The sequence below is a fragment of the Paramisgurnus dabryanus genome, chromosome 4 (assembly GCF_030506205.2).
Source record: "Paramisgurnus dabryanus chromosome 4, PD_genome_1.1, whole genome shotgun sequence".
NCBI classification, from domain to species: Eukaryota; Metazoa; Chordata; class Actinopteri; order Cypriniformes; family Cobitidae; genus Paramisgurnus; species Paramisgurnus dabryanus.
The window spans coordinates 21,681,540-21,705,009 of NC_133340.1; the positions used below are offsets into that span (position 1 = coordinate 21,681,540).

Here is a 23,470-nt window from a genome sequence, read left to right on the forward strand (position 1 = left end):
ACATCCTCCATTAATATTGAAAAAATATTGAATTTCAACAAATCACCATTATTGTGATCAGTATTTGCTTTAGTTGGGTCCTTGACTCTTGACATTGACTAGGTTAAATCTTTCTTTTCTTTTTTTTAATGTTTGTTTGTATTTGTGTAGAAACTCATGTACATTAGAAAAGAAAGATATGTTTAAAAGTTAAGACTGATTGCGTTTTTAATGAAATCAAGATAGTATCAAATTTAGCTGCTTTACATGATTATGTTGATCCATGTTTAGCCATTATAATTGTTCTGGTTGGTAAAGCCACTGTGATAAGATAAACAGAGAAAATGCTGACACATTCAGACATCATTACTCATCCTACAAATATCAACTGTGCTGACAATCATCAAACAAATTCATAAAGTAGTCAAAAATTAGTTTAGTACTACAATGATACCCAGCATGCATTGCATCATGAAGCTTTCTTTTGTTGATCGTCACCATTGATGAGATTCATAGACTGATTCATGATGTCAGAGATAGATTCAGTAGTTTAACATTCTAAGTTTTTTAAAAATTCTCAAAATAACAGACCTTACACTGGTTCAAACTAGTACTGTAATATCCATTTCTTGCACAACTTTAACAGTATTTCATTTGTATTATTCAGATATATCTACTAGAATTAAACTACTTGATAACATTAGACCTTTGTTTTCTTTGTGATAGCAGATGTATTTTAAAACTGCTTCTAAAGCAAAAAAAAACTTACCATTAAAACACAAGAGTCAAGGGCCCAACTAAAGCAAACACTGATCACAATGATGGTGATTTGTTGAAATTTCTATATTTTTTCAATATTAATGGAGGGTGCAAACGTGATATTGATTCAATGGTACTAACATGGTAACCACCCTCCGACATCACACATGAACTGTTGGCTGAATGCCTGATGCATATGGACCACTTAACCAGAAACACTTTAGCATGTTCAAAGCCTTCCTCTGATTGGTTGAATTATACAGGAGTTCCCGGGACAACACAAAACCCAAATGTATGTAAGTTTCACAGTATGAACTTCAGAGGCGTTTGTGAATAAATGATAATGCTTATTATTACAAAACTGTTGTAGCCCCATTTACACACTAACTACTGCTAAATTATCAAATATATAACGGAGCCTGACGCTAATAAGAAACTGAAATGTTACAAATCCTTCCTCAAATCTTTCACTCTTTATAGAAGACGTTTGATTTGAGATGATCAGATGCAAAGGACCTGCCCGCGTCAAAATTCATGTATATGCCATCACTGTGGTCAGCAGGCTAAAGGAAAGAGACAGAAAAACAAAATCATAAGGCCATTTACCAAAACACAGTTAATACCTCTGACATTCCCCTGTAAGATGTTAAAATATATCGCCTTTGTTGTACAATAAGTAGTACAGATGCTTAAAAATAAAGATATTAAATAATATAAAAACAATGCATAAAATAAAACGCAAGTAATTTCTTATCTCAACTTACAGGTGTATCCGGTATACAGTACACATCTTCAGAGGACACGTGTACTGTGTCATAACTTCTGTATGTGTCATATCTGTCGTCAGCTTCCTGTCAGGAAAGATAGAGAGAGAAATCATTCACATATTTTTCACATATTTTGTCTTCGCTGTTCACTCTGTTTTTGTTTATTTGAAAAAGTCTGTTTAAAAAAAAACATAATGATGTCTAGCTTCACATCTTGACTTACTGCTGAAGATGAAGAGATAACCTCCTCCTGAAAGACATTGCATGCAGGGATGAAATTTGTGCATGCGTTGTTGCCAAGGTCATCGTGCTGTAAAAAGAACGGGACTCATAAAGAAAACTTATAACTGTGACATCACAGACGCAGCTGATACTTCTTGTTTGATCGATAAACGGAGCTCATGTTCATTTAGTATTTTGCGAGATCTCACAAGTTATTTACATTTTGAGTGGATGTACCTGCTTTTACACATTCATTTATTATTAAATTTGTTGCTGATTTATTATTTAGTCACATTGGCCTGGGTCTCATTTATAAAGCGTGCGTACGCACAAAACGGGGCTGAAAACATGTGAAAGCCAGTTCCCACACAAGGTTGTGATCTATAAAAAAACTAAATTGATAAGAAAATGGGCTTGCAGGGTGGGATTTGAGGATGATTCAAGGATGCACACTTGCAGGTGATCTGTGATTTATAAAGGGAACTTTTCTTTGTTTTATAAGACTTGATATTTTTTTGGCGTATGCCATTTTTGTGTTTTGTGCGCACATACACTTTTAGTAAGGATCCTATGAACCGTTTTATAAATGAGACCTCTGGTCTTTAATTATTGAATTATTATTGGTTTGACATTTCTTTAACTTTAAGGGGTAGCACTTTATTTTACAGTACGTGTACTTACCTTGTACATATATGGTAAATAAGTTGTACTTACCGACAAATGTGTGGTACTTACTTTTAGGTATCTACATGGTAATTAATTGGTATCATTACTGTACTTACCAGTGCTACATACTTGGTAGTTATTATGTAAATCTAGATAAGTACTGGGTAATAACAGATACATACTTATAGTGTAGGTATACTGTAACTAACAGGAACATTACTGTACTTACAAATAAATGTACAATATAAGTATTTAGTATTTACAGGCAAGTTAGGGTAAATGACAGATATTTATAGTGTACATATATGATAAATAATATCAAACACTTCTGTACTTAAAAATTGTATATACACAATAAGTGTGTACTAGTGAATGTACCCAGTAGTTAATGCATATGATAGTCAATAGTTGGGTTTGCCTCACAGTGACATGTATATGATTCTATATCTTAGGTGGTAGGTCCTATGTAATAACTGTGTAAAAAGCAACACTTTATTTTACAGTCCTGTTTCCATGCAGTTACCATGGATGTACTAGTGAATGTACCCAGTAGTTAATGCATATGATAGTCAATAGTTGGGTTTGCCTCACAGTGACATGTATATGATGCTATATCTTAGGTGGTAGGTCCTATGTAATAACTGTTTAAAAAGCAACACTTTATTTTACAGTCCTGTATCCATGCAGGTACCATGGATGTACTAGTGAATGTACCCAGTAGTTAATGCGTATTATAGTCAATGGTTGGGTTTGCCTCACAGTGACATGTATATGATGCTATATCTTAGGTGGTAGGTCCTATGTAATAACTGTTTAAAAAGCAACACTTTATTTTACAGTCCTGTATCCATGCAGGTACCATGGATGTACTAGTGAATGTACCCAGTAGTTAATACGTATTATAGTCAATGGTTGGGTTTGCTTCACAGTGACAAGTATATGATGCTATATCTTAGGTGGTAGGTCCTATGTAATAACTGTGTAAAAAGCAACACTTTATTTTACAGTCCTGTTTCCATGCAGTTACCATGGATGTACTAGTGAATGTACCCAGTAGTTAATGCATATGATAGTCAATAGTTGGGTTTGCCTCACAGTGACATGTATATGATGCTATATCTTAGGTGGTAAGTCCTATGTAATAACTGTTTAAAAAGCAACACTTTATTTTACAGTCCTGTATCCATGCAGGTACCATGGATGTACTAGTGAATGTACCCAGTAGTTAATGCGTATTATAGTCAATGGTTGGGTTTGCCTCACAGTGACATGTATATGATGCTATATCTTAGGTGGTAGGTCCTATGTAATAACTGTGTAAAAAGCAACACTTTATTTTACAGTCCTGTTTCCATGCAGTTACCATGGATGTACTAGTGAATGTACCCAGTAGTTAATGCGTATTATAGTCAATGGTTGGGTTTGCCTCACAGTGACATGTATATGATGCTATATCTTAGGTGGTAGGTCCTATGTAATAACTGTTTAAAAAGCAACACTTTATTTTACAGTCCTGTATCCATGCAGGTACCATGGATGTACTAGTGAATGTACCCAGTAGTTAATGCGTATTATAGTCAATGGTTGGGTTTGCCTCACAGTGACATGTATATGATTCTATATCTTAGGTGGTAGGTCCTATGTAATAACTGTGTAAAAAGCAACACTTTATTTTACAGTCCTGTATCCATGCAGTTATCATGGACGTACTAGTGAATGTACCCAGTAGTTAATGCGTATTATAGTCAATAGTTGGGTTTGCCTCACAGTGACATGTATATGATGCTATATCTTAGGTGGTAGGTCCTATGTAATAACTGTGTAAAAAGCAACACTTTATTTTACAGTCCTGTATCCATGCAGTTATCATGGACGTACTAGTGAATGTACCCAGTAGTTAATGCGTATTATAGTCAATAGTTGGGTTTGCCTCACAGTGACATGTATATGATGCTATATCTTAGGTGGTAGGTCCTATGTAATAACTGTGTAAAAAGCAACACTTTATTTTACAGTCCTGTATCAATGCAGTTATCATGGATGTACTAGTGAATGTACCCAGTAGTTAATACGTATTATAGTCAATGGTTGGGTTTGCCTCACAGTGACATGTACTGTATATGATGCTATATCTTAGGTGGTAGGTCCTATGTAATAACTGTGTAAAAAGCAACACTTTATTTTACAGTCCTGTATCCATGCAGTTATCATGGACGTACTAGTGAATGTACCCAGTAGTTAATGCGTATTATAGTCAATAGTTGGGTTTGCCTCACAGTGACATGTATATGATGCTATATCTTAGGTGGTAGGTCCTATGTAATAACTGTGTAAAAAGCAACACTTTATTTTACAGTCCTGTATCAATGCAGTTATCATGGATGTACTAGTGAATGTACCCAGTAGTTAATACGTATTATAGTCAATGGTTGGGTTTGCCTCACAGTGACATGTACTGTATATGATGCTATATCTTAGGTGGTAGGTCCTATGTAATAACTGTGTAAAAAGCAACACTTTATTTTACAGTCCTGTATCCATGCAGTTATCATGGACGTACTAGTGAATGTACCCAGTAGTTAATGCGTATTATAGTCAATAGTTGGGTTTGCCTCACAGTGACATGTATATGATGCTATATCTTAGGTGGTAGGTCCTATGTAATAACTGTGTAAAAAGCAACACTTTATTTTACAGTCCTGTATCCATGCAGTTATCATGGACGTACTAGTGAATGTACCCAGTAGTTAATGCGTATTATAGTCAATAGTTGGGTTTGCCTCACAGTGACATGTATATGATGCTATATCTTAGGTGGTAGGTCCTATGTAATAACTGTGTAAAAAGCAACACTTTATTTTACAGTCCTGTATCCATGCAGTTATCATGGACGTACTAGTGAATGTACCCAGTAGTTAATGCGTATTATAGTCAATAGTTGGGTTTGCCTCACAGTGACATGTATATGATGCTATATCTTAGGTGGTAGGTCCTATGTAATAACTGTGTAAAAAGCAACACTTTATTTTACAGTCCTGTATCCATGCAGTTACCATGGATGTACTAGTGAATGTACCCAGTAGTTAATGCGTATTATAGTCAATGGTTGGGTTTGCCTCACAGTGACATGTATATGATGCTATATCTTAGGTGGTAGGTCCTATGTAATAACTGTTTAAAAAGCAACACTTTATTTTACAGTCCTGTTTCCATGCAGTTATCATGGACGTACTAGTGAATGTACCCAGTAGTTAATACGTATTATAGTCAATGGTTGGGTTTGCTTCACAGTGACATGTATATGATTCTATATCTTAGGTGGTAGGTCCTATGTAATAACTGTGTAAAAAGCAACACTTTATTTTACAGTCCTGTTTCCATGCAGTTACCATGGATGTACTAGTGAATGTACCCAGTAGTTAATGCATATGATAGTCAATAGTTGGGTTTGCCTCACAGTGACATGTATATGATGCTATATCTTAGGTGGTAGGTCCTATGTAATAACTGTTTAAAAAGCAACACTTTATTTTACAGTCCTGTATCCATGCAGGTACCATGGATGTACTAGTGAATGTACCCAGTAGTTAATACGTATTATAGTCAATGGTTGGGTTTGCTTCACAGTGACATGTATATGATGCTATATCTTAGGTGGTAGGTCCTATGTAATAACTGTGTAAAAAGCAACACTTTATTTTACAGTCCTGTATCCATGCAGTTATCATGGACGTACTAGTGAATGTACCCAGTAGTTAATGCGTATTATAGTCAATAGTTGGGTTTGCCTCACAGTGACATGTATATGATGCTATATCTTAGGTGGTAGGTCCTATGTAATAACTGTGTAAAAAGCAACACTTTATTTTACAGTCCTGTATCCATGCAGGTACCATGGATGTACTAGTGAATGTACCCAGTAGTTAATACGTATTATAGTCAATGGTTGGGTTTGCTTCACAGTGACATGTATATGATGCTATATCTTAGGTGGTAGGTCCTATGTAATAACTGTGTAAAAAGCAACACTTTATTTTACAGTCCTGTATCCATGCAGGTACCATGGATGTACTAGTGAATGTACCCAGTAGTTAATGCGTATTATAGTCAATGGTTGGGTTTGCCTCACAGTGACATGTATATGATGCTATATCTTAGGTGGTAGGTCCTATGTAATAACTGTTTAAAAAGCAACACTTTATTTTACAGTCCTGTATCCATGCAGGTACCATGGATGTACTAGTGAATGTACCCAGTAGTTAATACGTATTATAGTCAATGGTTGGGTTTGCTTCACAGTGACATGTATATGATGCTATATCTTAGGTGGTAGGTCCTATGTAATAACTGTGTAAAAAGCAACACTTTATTTTACAGTCCTGTTTCCATGCAGTTACCATGGATGTACTAGTGAATGTACCCAGTAGTTAATGCATATGATAGTCAATAGTTGGGTTTGCCTCACAGTGACATGTATATGATGCTATATCTTAGGTGGTAGGTCCTATGTAATAACTGTGTAAAAAGCAACACTTTATTTTACAGTCCTGTATCCATGCAGTTATCATGGACGTACTAGTGAATGTACCCAGTAGTTAATGCGTATTATAGTCAATAGTTGGGTTTGCCTCACAGTGACATGTATATGATGCTATATCTTAGGTGGTAGGTCCTATGTAATAACTGTGTAAAAAGCAACACTTTATTTTACAGTCCTGTATCCATGCAGGTACCATGGATGTACTAGTGAATGTACCCAGTAGTTAATACGTATTATAGTCAATGGTTGGGTTTGCTTCACAGTGACATGTATATGATGCTATATCTTAGGTGGTAGGTCCTATGTAATAACTGTGTAAAAAGCAACACTTTATTTTACAGTCCTGTATCCATGCAGGTACCATGGATGTACTAGTGAATGTACCCAGTAGTTAATGCGTATTATAGTCAATGGTTGAGTTTGCCTCACAGTGACATGTATATGATGCTATATCTTAGGTGGTAGGTCCTATGTAATAACTGTGTAAAAAGCAACACTTTATTTTACAGTCCTGTTTCCATGCAGTTACCATGGACGTACTAGTGAATGTACCCAGTAGTTAATGCGTATTATAGTCAATGGTTGAGTTTGCCTCACAGTGACATGTATATGATGCTATATCTTAGGTGGTAGGTCCTATGTAATAACTGTTTAAAAAGCAACACTTTATTTTACAGTCCTGTATCCATGCAGTTATCATGGACGTACTAGTGAATGTACCCAGTAGTTAATGCGTATTATAGTCAATAGTTGGGTTTGCCTCACAGTGACATGTATATGATGCTATATCTTAGGTGGTAGGTCCTATGTAATAACTGTGTAAAAAGCAACACTTTATTTTACAGTCCTGTATCCATGCAGTTATCATGGACGTACTAGTGAATGTACCCAGTAGTTAATGCGTATTATAGTCAATAGTTGGGTTTGCCTCACAGTGACATGTATATGATGCTATATCTTAGGTGGTAGGTCCTATGTAATAACTGTGTAAAAAGCAACACTTTATTTTACAGTCCTGTATCCATGCAGTTATCATGGACGTACTAGTGAATGTACCCAGTAGTTAATGCGTATTATAGTCAATAGTTGGGTTTGCCTCACAGTGACATGTATATGATGCTATATCTTAGGTGGTAGGTCCTATGTAATAACTGTGTAAAAAGCAACACTTTATTTTACAGTCCTGTATCAATGCAGTTATCATGGATGTACTAGTGAATGTACCCAGTAGTTAATACGTATTATAGTCAATGGTTGGGTTTGCCTCACAGTGACATGTACTGTATATGATGCTATATCTTAGGTGGTAGGTCCTATGTAATAACTGTGTAAAAAGCAACACTTTATTTTACAGTCCTGTATCCATGCAGTTATCATGGACGTACTAGTGAATGTACCCAGTAGTTAATACGTATTATAGTCAATGGTTGGGTTTGCCTCACAGTGACATGTACTGTATATGATGCTATATCTTAGGTGGTAGGTCCTATGTAATAACTGTGTAAAAAGCAACACTTTATTTTACAGTCCTGTATCCATGCAGTTATCATGGACGTACTAGTGAATGTACCCAGTAGTTAATGTGTATTATAGTCAATAGTTGGGTTTGCCTCACAGTGACATGTATATGATGCTATATCTTAGGTGGTAGGTCCTATGTAATAACTGTGTAAAAAGCAACACTTTATTTTACAGTCCTGTATCCATGCAGTTATCATGGATGTACTAGTGAATGTACCCAGTAGTTAATACGTATTATAGTCAATGGTTGGGTTTGCCTCACAGTGACATGTACTGTATATGATGCTATATCTTAGGTGGTAGGTCCTATGTAATAACTGTGTAAAAAGCAACACTTTATTTTACAGTCCTGTTTCCATGCAGTTACCATGGATGTACTAGTGAATGTACCCAGTAGTTAATGCGTATTATAGTCAATGGTTGGGTTTGCCTCACAGTGACATGTATATGATGCTATATCTTAGGTGGTAGGTCCTATGTAATAACTGTTTAAAAAGCAACACTTTATTTTACAGTCCTGTTTCCATGCAGTTATCATGGACGTACTAGTGAATGTACCCAGTAGTTAATACGTATTATAGTCAATGGTTGGGTTTGCTTCACAGTGACATGTATATGATTCTATATCTTAGGTGGTAGGTCCTATGTAATAACTGTGTAAAAAGCAACACTTTATTTTACAGTCCTGTTTCCATGCAGTTACCATGGATGTACTAGTGAATGTACCCAGTAGTTAATGCATATGATAGTCAATAGTTGGGTTTGCCTCACAGTGACATGTATATGATGCTATATCTTAGGTGGTAGGTCCTATGTAATAACTGTTTAAAAAGCAACACTTTATTTTACAGTCCTGTATCCATGCAGGTACCATGGATGTACTAGTGAATGTACCCAGTAGTTAATACGTATTATAGTCAATGGTTGGGTTTGCTTCACAGTGACATGTATATGATGCTATATCTTAGGTGGTAGGTCCTATGTAATAACTGTGTAAAAAGCAACACTTTATTTTACAGTCCTGTATCCATGCAGTTATCATGGACGTACTAGTGAATGTACCCAGTAGTTAATGCGTATTATAGTCAATAGTTGGGTTTGCCTCACAGTGACATGTATATGATGCTATATCTTAGGTGGTAGGTCCTATGTAATAACTGTGTAAAAAGCAACACTTTATTTTACAGTCCTGTATCCATGCAGTTATCATGGACGTACTAGTGAATGTACCCAGTAGTTAATGCGTATTATAGTCAATGGTTGGGTTTGCCTCACAGTGACATGTATATGATGCTATATCTTAGGTGGTAGGTCCTATGTAATAACTGTGTAAAAAGCAACACTTTATTTTACAGTCCTGTATCAATGCAGTTATCATGGATGTACTAGTGAATGTACCCAGTAGTTAATGCGTATTATAGTCAATGGTTGGGTTTGCCTCACAGTGACATGTATATGATGCTATATCTTAGGTGGTAGGTCCTATGTAATAACTGTGTAAAAAGCAACACTTTATTTTACAGTCCTGTATCAATGCAGTTATCATGGATGTACTAGTGAATGTACCCAGTAGTTAATGCGTATTATAGTCAATGGTTGGGTTTGCCTCACAGTGACATGTATATGATGCTATATCTTAGGTGGTAGGTCCTATGTAATAACTGTGTAAAAAGCAACACTTTATTTTACAGTCCTGTTTCCATGCAGTTACCATGGATGTACTAGTGAATGTACCCAGTAGTTAATGCGTATTATAGTCAATGGTTGGGTTTGCCTCACAGTGACATGTATATGATGCTATATCTTAGGTGGTAGGTCCTATGTAATAACTGTGTAAAAAGCAACACTTTATTTTACAGTCCTGTTTCCATGCAGGTACCATGGATGTACTAGTGAATGTACCCAGTAGTTAATGCATATGATAGTCAATAGTTGGGTTTGCCTCACAGTGACATGTATATGATGCTATATCTTAGGTGGTAGGTCCTATGTAATAACTGTTTAAAAAGCAACACTTTATTTTACAGTCCTGTTTCCATGCAGTTATCATGGACGTACTAGTGAATGTACCCAGTAGTTAATACGTATTATAGTCAATGGTTGGGTTTGCTTCACAGTGACATGTATATGATTCTATATCTTAGGTGGTAGGTCCTATGTAATAACTGTGTAAAAAGCAACACTTTATTTTACAGTCCTGTATCCATGCAGTTATCATGGACGTACTAGTGAATGTACCCAGTAGTTAATACGTATTATAGTCAATGGTTGGGTTTGCTTCACAGTGACATGTATATGATTCTATATCTTAGGTGGTAGGTCCTATGTAATAACTGTGTAAAAAGCAACACTTTATTTTACAGTCCTGTTTCCATGCAGTTATCATGGACGTACTAGTGAATGTACCCAGTAGTTAATGCGTATTATAGTCAATAGTTGGGTTTGCCTCACAGTGACATGTATATGATGCTATATCTTAGGTGGTAGGTCCTATAAAATAACTGTGTAAAAAGCAACACTTTATTTTACAGTCCTGTATCCATGCAGTTATCATGGATGTACTAGTGAATGTACCCAGTAGTTAATACGTATTATAGTCAATGGTTGGGTTTGCCTCACAGTGACATGTACTGTATATGATGCTATATCTTAGGTGGTAGGTCCTATGTAATAACTGTGTAAAAAGCAACACTTTATTTTACAGTCCTGTTTCCATGCAGTTACCATGGATGTACTAGTGAATGTACCCAGTAGTTAATGCGTATTATAGTCAATGGTTGGGTTTGCCTCACAGTGACATGTATATGATGCTATATCTTAGGTGGTAGGTCCTATGTAATAACTGTTTAAAAAGCAACACTTTATTTTACAGTCCTGTTTCCATGCAGTTATCATGGACGTACTAGTGAATGTACCCAGTAGTTAATACGTATTATAGTCAATGGTTGGGTTTGCTTCACAGTGACATGTATATGATGCTATATCTTAGGTGGTAGGTCCTATGTAATAACTGTGTAAAAAGCAACACTTTATTTTACAGTCCTGTTTCCATGCAGTTACCATGGATGTACTAGTGAATGTACCCAGTAGTTAATGCGTATTATAGTCAATGGTTGGGTTTGCCTCACAGTGACATGTATATGATGCTATATCTTAGGTGGTAGGTCCTATGTAATAACTGTGTAAAAAGCAACACTTTATTTTACAGTCCTGTTTCCATGCAGTTATCATGGACGTACTAGTGAATGTACCCAGTAGTTAATGCGTATTATAGTCAATAGTTGGGTTTGCCTCACAGTGACATGTATATGATGCTATATCTTAGGTGATAGGTCCTATGTAATAACTGTGTAAAAAGCAACACTTTATTTTACAGTCCTGTTGCCATGAAGTAACCATGGACATACTACTGAATGTAACCAGTAGTTAATGCATACGGTTATTTAATGCTTGGTTAAAAGGACAAATATACTGAGTACCAAAATGGCATATCAGTAATGTTTGTTCTTAGTTATAATATACGTATGGTATAAGTATGGTATAAGTATAACTTACCACACACTTATTTGTAAGTACAGTAGTGTTTCTTGTTAGTTACAGTATACATACACCATATGTGCCGGTCATTAGCTTACACTGGCCTACAGGTACCACACACTTATCATGTATATACAATTTGTAAGTACAGTAGTGTTTCTGGTTAGTTACAGTATACATACACTATGTATGTATCTGTTATTACCCAGTACTTATCTAAAGTTACATAATAACTACCAAGTATGTACCACTAGTAAGTACAGTAATGATACCAATGAATTACCATGTAGATACCTAAAAGTAAGTTCCACACATTGGCGGGTAAGTACAACTTATTTACCATATATGTACAAGGTAAATACACGTACTGTAAAATAAAGTGCTACCCTTTAAGGTTTATCTTGTTAATTTGGATCAGTGGTCTGACATCCCCTAGGTCATTCAGCGGATGCTTTTATCCAAAGTAACTTACAGTGCTTTACAAGATATACATTTACAATACATGTGTTCCAAGGGATCGAACACATGAGTCATGACTATTTGCGCCAATGACACAATGCTCTACCAATAAGTGACATGAACACATATTCATATTGAACTTTACCATCTTCGCCAGTCTGGTTTCATATCCTGTGTCATTGTCCTGCATTGCTCTGATGTTATTAGTTCTTTGTTTTTTCTTCCTGTGTGCACAACTGTTCAGTAGAAACAAATATTTTTTTTTTTTAGCAAAAACATGCATGCTTTGATTCGAATATGTTTTGACTGTATGAACAAGATGAACTTACTTACCTAAAGAACAAAATTATGAAAAAAAAAATTAAACCTCCAAATGCACTTATGCCCCCAGCAATTAAATACAAAAGTATGTCTTTTCCACCTGTAGAGAGAGAATTGAACTTCTTGTTATACAATTATACAGCGGATATTTTTTGTCCAAAGTTTCTAAAACTCCTTAATGACAAACTGCTGTGAAAGTGCTGGATCTCCTTTACATCATTGACAGAAAATACACTTTTGATTAGTAAATTAATTAGGTGATGATTTTTACCATTATGTACCAACAACCACAGAATTACACTATTAACTTTACATGTTCATTACAAATGTGGTGTATTAACACAAAGTTAACACAACCAGGGGAAAAACTTGCACACAAAAAGTCAAGAGTTTAACTAAAACAAACACTAATCACAATAATGGTAACTTAAAATTAAACAAAACATCAACATCTAAGCCTAATAAGTGAATTGTGTTTTTTACAGCAATATATTTACTGAACATTCAGAAAAAATGTTTTATAAAATAATAAAATGCAATGTTTTTCTATCATTTACATAATAGTCAAACAAGTCAATATAATAAACAGTTGTTGTTTTAAACATTGTGTGAACATTAAAACATGACATTGTCATAACGTTTAAAAATGGTAAAATGTAACATTCCTCTAACATTGAGACAACACAAAAACGTTCTTAGAACGTCAAGAAAACTGGACACTTTTTCCGTCGGCAGAACGTTTTTGGGAACCTTGGGAACTTTCAGGGAACGTTCTTATAACTTTTTTCTGTTAGCTGGGAAGTGATGGACAGACTTAAGGGAGTGAAGGACAGACCACAGGGAGTGATGGACAGACTTTAGGAAGTATTACCAAGTATTACTGCAACTGGAGCTGATCTCTGAAATCCGTGTTTATTCTCAGCCACACAGTAGAACCATCCATTCTCCATAGCTGTGAAAATCTGTCCAGACCCAACAGATGATGTTTCATTTTCCTTAAACCAGGTGTAGTTTTGAACCGGTGGATTTGATTCACTGCTGCAGGTCAGATTCACAGAATCACCCTCCATTATTTCACCAGATCCATTGATGAACAATGAGACATTCCTTGGTGGGTCTAACACAAAGTAAAATCACAAAACTTATAACCATTGTATAAACCTATAACCATTGATAGAGTAACTCTGTTGATCTATGAAATTACACTTAACTTACACATAACGTTTAAAATCACAGCTTTTGAGTATTTCCATCCAATTTCATTGAAGACCTTGCACTTGTATTCTCCACTGTGATCTGCTCTGATACTTTTGATGATGTAGGTCTTTCCAAATCCTACAAATAAGTTTCCCTTAATCCATCTGTACTGGTAAACAGGTGGGTTAGCATCACTGCTGCAGGTCAGAGACACTGAATCACCTTCCACTATTTCACCAGATGGACTTATCCCCACCAAAACTTTCCTTGGTGAATCTAAAAGTAACATTGGGGACATTGTAAGAATCAAAATAACAAAAGATGGTAAGGTTTTATCATTTCGACTGGTTACCTTGTTTTTTTTTTGTTTTTTAATCTGAACATATTAACCAAAAATTCCTTTTCCGCAATAGTCAAACCAACAATCATTCAGGATCATTTTAAAAATGATTTAAATTGAACTTACACATGACATTTAGATACGTAGCAGATGATATGAGTTTGTGTCCCTGTACACCACAGCTATATCTGCCTGTATCCTCTCTTGTAACTGACTGTAGGATGAGTTGATTGTTTCTGTCTGATCTCTCACTTAATGACTGTGTGTTTTTAAACCAGATGAATGTTGGTCTGTCAGTCAGACTGCATCTGCTTTTACATGTCAGAGTCACTGAGTCTCCTTCTTTTACTCTCTGCTGTGTCTCCACCTGCAGATCTTAACACAAGAGAGCTCTGTGCAAGACTTTGTCTACTCTTGATGAAACAATAAGAGGTCATTCACTAATAAAGAGATTACCTGTAACTGTAAGAGTAACTCCAGGTGTGCCTGTCCATTTTCCACTTGTTATATTAGTGATGAATCTGAAATAGTATTTGTGTGAATCTGTCTGTTTCACATCAGTCAGTCTGACGGTGCAGTTGTGATGTTTATCTCCCAGATACTGAATCCTCTGACTGTATTCAGAGTCTTCAGACAGATCTGGAAGCTCTATACCTGTTGGGGTTGATATTTTGGTCCAAAATGCTTTGGTGATTTCATATCCAGGAGGGTATGTATAAGTGCAGGGGATTATCACAGATGAGCCCTCTTGAGCGCAGATCTTTGAAGAGCTGTAATTCACAACCCAACCGACATCACTAGAAACCCCTGAAACACAACGATTAGCATACTTCAAATCACTTTTCAAAAAACTACAAATAACAGATATAACTTGAATATTTAAAGTCACAATGAAATTGAAATAAAAACTGTCATTTGTTAAAGATGATCTCTCTTTACTTCCGGTCATTTGGTATATGGCAGGTGGGCATGGTCCGGGACAAGATAGCAGCGATAAGCAAACAGAAACCAACTTTAAACTATCCAATAATTTCTTGATGGATGAATTCAAGTCAAGCCCTGCCTTTTTTTTCATTTCACAAGCCAGATATACAACACCACAGGGATAATAAGACAATTGCTACTTCCGTTTCATGGTGACTTTAACTTCATGAAATATGACAATAATAATCCAGCTGAAAGAGTGTATGCTATAAAAACAACTTTATTTAAAGGGGGCATATTATGAGATTTTTTTAAGATGTAAAACAAATCTTTGGTGTCCCCAGAGTGCATATGTGAAGTTTTAGCTCAAAATACTCCACAGATAATTTATTATAGCATGTTCAAATTGCTAATTTGTAGGCCTGAGCAAAAGTGCGCCATATATGGGTGTGTCGTTTAAAATGCAAATGAACGGATGAAATGCAAACACTGATCACAATGATGGTGATTTGTTGTAATTGAAACTCAATTGTGCTTTCAAGTACTTTTTTCTTTCTCTCTCTTTTTCTCTGCACTAAGTTGCAGTGCTGTGGTTGGATATTGCAGATAAAGGGGGCGGTATTATTGTAATTCGCCTTGCTACCTACCTCACAAAACAGGCAAAATCTGAACGACCTAATTTTTCACACGCTTTCAGAAAATGGCTTACCTAAACAAAGTTACTGGGTTGATTTTTACTACATTTTCTAGGTTGATAGAAGCACTGGGGACCCAATTATAGAACTTTAACATGGACAAGTCTGATTTTCATGCTATGACCCCTTTAAAGTGAATAAAAACAGCCTGACTTACCTGGAAGCATGAGCAGAAGGATCAAAGGAAGAGGAGGAGCTATTTTGACTGACATCTCTATAGCCACACCTACAGAGCGATTTACAACTGTTTTGTTGTAATTTTTAAAGAAAGAAAGTGATTATACACAAGCACAATACAATACAAAAACCAGTACGGTCATAAAAAATTGCTGATTGTTTGGGGGTTTTCATCTTATGCTTTCACAACTAGCCTACTAAAAGAGGGTGAACTTAATTCAAACTTCCTGTGGAAAAGATATTGGCTTGTATGACTAATTGAAGACAAAAACTGATATATATGATATGACTTTCAAATCAGCTTTAATATCTGTGGGACAGGAATAGTGGTGTCTTCGAGGGCGCACAATGCAAGCTCTTCACGACATGTGTTTAGTCCATCATGTGTGTGGTTCGTCATGTCAAAATATGTGTGCAGCGCATCATTTGAACCTACGTGCATCATGACATTCCTAAAATTCAAAGACAGGGATGCCGGTGGATAAATAACTCTGTGCGGGCAGGTAGTAGCACGAATGAAAATATATGCAATATTTGTATGTCTAAATTACCATTACACACGCAACATATGACATTTGAGCCATCAGGTCACCACCACTGCGACAGTGCGACCTTTGTTGATGCTTCTCGTAGCCTAATTGGAGCGAGCGTTGCATAAAGTTTTTCCATTGATAGCGGGAAGCTAGGTCTTAATAGGTCTGTTTGTGTATAGTTATCAGGTTCCATAGCCTAGTTAGGTGCCGATGGTAAACTACTTGAATTGTACAAAACAAAGCGCACTTTAACCTGTTTCATTAGCCCATTCGTGATGCTGTTGTGATGTTGAGAGAGACACAAGATAAAAAATAAAGCACTTTAATTAGAATGATTTTAGTGTGTGTGATTTATGCGTGTGCAGGTACGGGTCGGGTAACAGGCCAAATATTAACAAATTCAAAATATGTATTCATTGCATCATGTGAACCATGTGCATAATGCGTCATGTCAAATTCTCTATTTTTTTTTATTTTTATTACTGCATACTGACAGAATAAATTATCAAAAATGGTCCCTGTCACTGGTGTGTTATGCTTCAAAAAACTTGCACCTTTGCACTTGAAGAGTTCATATTTGTACCTAAAATACACATACTGGTACCAAATCTATACATATATGTACATAAACTGTATGCATTAGGAGCTTTACCAAGTGTACTGCCTCAATAACAGCTATAGGTACAATATTTTGACCATTTCTTCTGACAGTGTATAAAATTAAAGAAGCTTTAAAGGTTCTTTAGAGCGATGGTGTTACAAGAACCAATTTTGGTTTAATAAAGAATTCCATTAAAGATTCTAAGAACCATTTCTTAACTGCCTTATTACAATCTAAAGAATCTTTTTACACCACAATGCACCTTTTGTGAATCAGAAAGGTGATGTTAAAGGGTCTTTATGGAACCATTTAGCCAATTTTTTTATTTTATTGCATTGTGAAGCACATTTATTTTTAAAGTGTACATTCTACACAATAAAGCATAAACAGATTTTATAAAGCAAAGCAGTTTTAACGTGAAGAAGATTTGACTTGGGTAGTGACTAAAAATAAAATGCATGGTATTAAAAAAAAAACCTTTTATGTACAGTATTTCTTAGTAACCAAAAACTTATTTCTATAAGTGAGATAAAATAATACTCTTTTTTTAAAGGTACCAAACATTATGCAATACTGTGCCACTATTATACCTGCACGCTTGCACATATATTTGAAGTCTTTATAAAGCACTTTCAAGGTTCTTTGATCTTTTAGATTTAGATATTTTTTCAATACATTAAAAATAATTTTTTAACCACATAACAAAAATAGATGCTCTTACCTGTTTAACTGAAAACCAAGGACAAAATAAACGATCAGAAGAGCATTGTGTTTAACAACCTCTGACCAGTTTGTGGTTAACACCTCTTATTTTTATATGAGGTGATGCATATGATGCTTATGCAGAACGTAGTTTTACTTTGCAGCAAAGGGGGGCAAAGGAAATGTTTGCCAAAACACTTGAAATAACATCTTCAGTTGTTGAGTGTATAAAAGTAACAACAGATCTTAAAAGCAGATGCTTAATGATACATACAATACAGACCTAAAAAAAAACTCGACCACTACCATCTAATAATGTTACTGATCTGACGAATGACAATTCAATGATGAAATAAATGTAAAATGAAGGCTTTTTTTAACGTAATATTATTACATACATTTAATGTTGTGATTTCTATTGTTACAGTTTCTTTTTTCACTGGTTGTCACCCATCTTCACACTTCATTTGTGCACTTTTTTATTTCCCTCATTTCCTTTGCAGGCCAGAGGTGAAACTGAAGCGATCGTTAAAGGTTTAAATGTGAGCATGAGTCACAGGTTTCCACATCAGCTTTTAAAGCTACAATACCTCCATTCTGAGACCTTAACAAGTGGAAATGGTTTAATCTAACACAGCTCACTGAAACTGAACAAACTGCTGGCTTTTGTGTTTTAGTGTTGAATGAGTTAAATTATCATAGAGCAAACAGCGCTGAACAAACACAATCACCAAACCAATTATAAGCAAACTAGAAATGTGCAAGTAAAAAAGTTACAGAAATGCATTTTGCTTACAGTCTTCTGAATAAATCAGCACAGTAACAAAGTAATAAGTATGCCCAGAGAAAGCTGATGGAAAATAAGTTTATACAGTCCAAAAGCATATTTACATTTTGTTTTAACTAACTTTACTTTGCTAACATACTACAACTTTTAACAATTTTAAAATTCAACATGCAGATTTTTTCAGATCGCTGAGTTGCTGTTCAAACGTGCTGACAATCCTCCTTTTCGAAATTTACGTTTAAACGGAAGTAAAGATAACAAACATGCATTAGGAAAATTAATAATTGCTTTATTTAGGCTATAGTATATTTTCTATAGACGTGTAAAACCATATTTTGGCGGATTGTTTTTTACTTTCATTGTTTTTACTAGTTTGCCTGCCCATTTAGTCTTAATAATTAATGGAACCTAAACAAACTTGGCTTGCTGTTCTCGAAGGCAGCTCGAATCTTGGTCGGGCTCGAGACCCAATTCCAAGTAACAGAAGAGAAGAAAAATGCAGTGAAGGAGGAGAGATGCCAGAAGAATTGCGGCTGCATGGGCGCAGAGGCACGGAGACTCACGTTTACCATGATTAATGATGCCTACGTTAAAAGTGTAGCCGTTAAAATATTATTAGCCTAATAGTTTATTTTGATCATGGTGCTACGATCGATGGATAATTCTGAAGTTGTTTCAAAGAAGAATAAAATAATAACTTTTCAGTCATTTGCGCTGTCACACATTTGAACGTCTCCGCATATGTACATCATTGCGACGTACATTTGCAAATGATTCATAAAGTCATACCTCCGCAATTCTTTGATCGATTGTGTTTTAGAAGTACTGTATGCTCAAACTCTAATGACAGCAATGTGATCGCTGATGCGCTGGTAGAGAGAGAGAGGCGGAGAAAAAGAGAGAGAGCGCGGCTCTGTTCAAAAGTGAAAATGATTGATCTTATTTGAAGTCGGCTCTTACAGTACAAAATACCCGATTATTACGTGGCTATTATACACATTTTTTCGGGACGTTCTTGCGACCCGGTGGCAACTTGTCCACGACCCAGTACTGGGTCGCGACCCGGTGGTTGGGGACCTCTGGTTTAGAGTACTGTCAATCTTTTAATAATGCCCAACGCTATTGGATCAGAGCGCTGTTAATCACTGCTTGATTGTAATATGAGCACTGATCTATATAAATGACTGAATTGCTCATGACGTCACAATTGTGAAGCCACCGTGCCGCCATGTTGGTATACCCAAACATTCTATTAAATCAATGGACGTTATCAGATTTTAATGATAAAACATTACTTTACTAGTCTCCCTTTTTATATCTGAAGTCTCCCTGTACATTATTACAATGCAAACGTCCTCATCATGTACATAGTTATTTACTGAAAGTTACGTTTTGTTTTTTAAACAGTTATTATACATTCAGAGTATCAGATCAGCAGACAGACCGCAGCATATTAAGTATTAATGACAAACGTGCTCATTCTGAAATCTAAATAAATAAATAATCATGCTTTGTACCGTATCTGCATGCAAAAATTTGCTGGTTTTGTAATTGTGTTATCTAAACTTACAAGTTACCTAAACTTATTCAGAGAAATAACGCTCTGACTGTGTAGCTTAATGTCAAAAAACTTTATTTATACCTGTGTCATTAACAGAATGCAGCAGACACACTCACCTTAACTTTTTTTTTTTATAAATCTATTATACTACCCGATTAAAACATAAACATTGCAAATAAAACCAGGATTAACAATTAATTTACGTACACATATCCTAATTTTGTGTTACAAATTTCTGATACGCTGTAAACCAGGTGAATTTAGATCATGATTTTGAATGCAAGTCAATGACGCCCTCTGCCATTGGGAATACCAAGATGGCCGCTCGACTCTGGGCTGGCTTCACCTCACGCCGTAACGTTCCAGTCATTTATAAAGATCAGTGAATACGAGTGAGGTAAACTTCAGGAAGCGTAACATTAAAAAGATCTTGTGTTTAATAAACGAATTATGTGAAGTTTATGTAAATTGTTTTTTACTGGCATTATAAAAGTTTCAAGTGTTTTAAAATAGCTGGGAAGTTAACTTGTGCCATATAGTATAGGCGAATTATTACTCAAATAACTGCACATTTGCCTTCTATGTCTGTTTTTCTTTCATGTTTTATTTTACCCTTGATTGTTCTCGGATAATTCATATTTTTTATAAATTCTAAGCACTTACTGTCTCGGAATGATGCGATGTGTTTGAGGTTAGAAATAACAGTAAACACGTGATTGAAAGCTCACACTGTTGCCTCACAGCAAGAAGGTCCCCGGTTCGAGCCCCGGCTAGGGCAGGTGGCCTTTTTTGTGTGGAGTTTCTGCATGTTCTCCCTGTGTCAGCGTGGGTTTACTCCGGGTACTCCGGTTTCCTCCCACAGGCCAAAAACAAGCAAGTTAAGCAAATTGGAGATACCAAATTGTCCCTCCTCCAACTTGTGTATGAATCAACTTGTCTGAATAAAACTTGTGTCTGGATTACCTGGTTCTTGCCATGAATATAGCCGTAGATGCTGGAATGGCGTTAAGAAATAAAGGAAGAAGATGCTACCCTCTGCTGGCTGTGGTAACTGCACATTGTTTTTTGCTTTTAATAGCGATTTTAAAGGGGTCATATGATGAAAATGTTAGCATTGCCACTTTGTAGGTGTGAGCAAAAATAGGTCATTGAAATTTGGCTTTCATTATGATGTCATAAGGATATCTTATTAGAATAATACCGCCTCCTTAATCTGAACTCTCCAACCACTGCACTGCCGTTTAGTGCAGAGAGAAAGAAAGAGAAAGGAAGGACTTGACAGCACAATTGAGTTTGAATTACAACAAACCACCATCATTGTGATCAGTGGTTGCACTTCATCAGCTCATTTGCATTTTAAAAAACACGCCCAAAACGACACATTTTTGGACTTGACAGCACAATAGAGTTTCAATTACAACAAACTACCATCATTGTGATCAGTGTTTGCACTTCATCCGCTCATTTGCATTTTAAAAAACACACCCAAAACGACACATTTTTGCTCAAACCTACAAAGTGGCAATGCTAACATTTTCATCATATGACCCCTTTAATAAATGCTATTAATGATTTTTTCCTGCTTGCTTATTTTAAGGAGACCTTGCAAAATAAATAATCATGAAACTTAGTTTATATGAAATACATTATAAACTTAAAGGGGCAGTTTTCCAGGCAGGGTTTTGAATAAGCAGGACTAGGCCTTAGCTATATAAGGACATTTAAGTTGTTTGTACAAATGTATCTTACAAAAAACACTACTGGTGTGCATCTTGGTACAAAACAATGGCAATGATGTTCAGATGTGTCAATGCAAGTTGTTTTTAAAAAAAGTCAACTCAAACATGCATTTTAGTCTGGGAAACAGCTCTGAAAAGTTCTGCCATGGAGTTATTTTTATTATTATTATTCATCTGCTCAGTTAAGATCGTTCTGAAATTCTTCATGTGACTTTGACGCTGCTGTAGATGACATCTGTGGATGAATCTTTCATGAGTCCATCGTTCGATCTGCTCAACAAAAATGATCATTAACATAACCAGAAGGTTTTTGGGACCCAGACGCAAAACTAATAGTTCTACTTTACGCTGCAAGTTTTGAGAAATGCACAGTTTAATACTGTAGAGTTTGTGTGTTGGATGACTATTAAAATTATTACCAGTGATGCATGCTTTAATTTCTTACCTGAATGAAATAGCAGGACAGTGGTTAATAACGTTTCCACATTGTGTAGTTTTGTGGTGGTTGACACTGGCGTACTGAACCTCCTCAGCATCTCCAGAATTCTGATCCCTGCTGGGTCTTTGAAAAGTAATGCTGGTGTATATTAAATCGTTGGTTGTTTTTGAATCACATGTGGGATGTGAGCTTATCTGATCTGTCGTTGTCACACTGATGTTCTCCTAAATAAGCACACAGATGATCAGACATTAGTAAAGATGTTTCCATTAACCCTTGTATTGTGTTCGATTTTTGTGACGATTTTGATGGACCGGGTCAAATTGACCCGCATTGGATTCAATGCAATTCCTTAAATATCACATTATGAAAAACAAGAAGGAATTAGGTATGAACAAAACCATTTTAGTATCAGTCTTTGTCACACATTACAAACATTTAAAATTAAAAAGTATGATTTTAAAAAAACGCATTTAACCACAATTTTTAACATGTTTGTTTTAACAAATGTTGCACAAAAACTGTTGCAACATTTAACATTTTAATTCAACATGTTTTTTTTAACATACGTATGTTTAAGACATCCTAAATGAACTATTTAATATTGCTTTGAAATGAAATGAAGCTTTTCTTTTTCTAAATAGGCTCATCTTTTGTTCTTGAGGCTCATTGTACAAATTCAAGAAATCACTGTTTACAATGATCTGCATACATCAAGCATGTGCTTTCTGACTTCTTGCTTTTACACAAATGGTGCTTATTTTGGTGTCATGTTTTATGGGGCACAGCTAGCATCACCTGTATTCACCTCTGGATTTTCTGTGGGTCTGAATTCATCAGCTATACATAGTATTTCATTTACATTGAAAATAGAAATGATAGTTTACATTTACTTTTCTGTGTCTGAGGAAGTCTTTATCAGTACAAAAAAAGTGGGAAAAGCTCACTTTCCCTTTCCAGGGTAGTAAAACACCTAAATATATGCAATAAATGTATTTAATTTG

At 35.6% G+C, this 23,470-nt stretch overlaps 1 protein-coding gene across 2 annotated transcripts; it reads right to left on the minus strand.

Annotated features, from left to right (window-relative positions):
• Positions 1 to 870: 870 nt before the first annotated feature.
• Positions 871 to 18,030, minus strand: LOC135760471 (B-cell receptor CD22-like). Of its 2 annotated transcripts, none has more exons than XM_073814549.1 (11): positions 17,960 to 18,030; positions 16,085 to 16,153; positions 14,765 to 15,115; positions 14,435 to 14,683; positions 13,987 to 14,244; positions 13,643 to 13,888; positions 12,784 to 12,871; positions 12,596 to 12,686; positions 1,729 to 1,815; positions 1,503 to 1,589; positions 871 to 1,301 (listed from the first exon to the last, which is right to left on the minus strand). In XM_073814549.1, exons 2-11 carry the CDS (start codon positions 16,137 to 16,139, stop codon positions 1,206 to 1,208), a joined length of 1,608 nt encoding a protein of 535 aa, XP_073670650.1. In that variant the 5' UTR covers positions 16,140 to 16,153; positions 17,960 to 18,030; the 3' UTR covers positions 871 to 1,205. The 2 variants fall into 2 exon arrangements, with proteins under 2 accessions (XP_073670650.1, XP_065130534.1); XM_065274462.2 differs by having other exon boundaries at positions 16,085 to 16,171; positions 17,960 to 18,012.
• Positions 18,031 to 23,470: the final 5,440 nt, after the last annotated feature.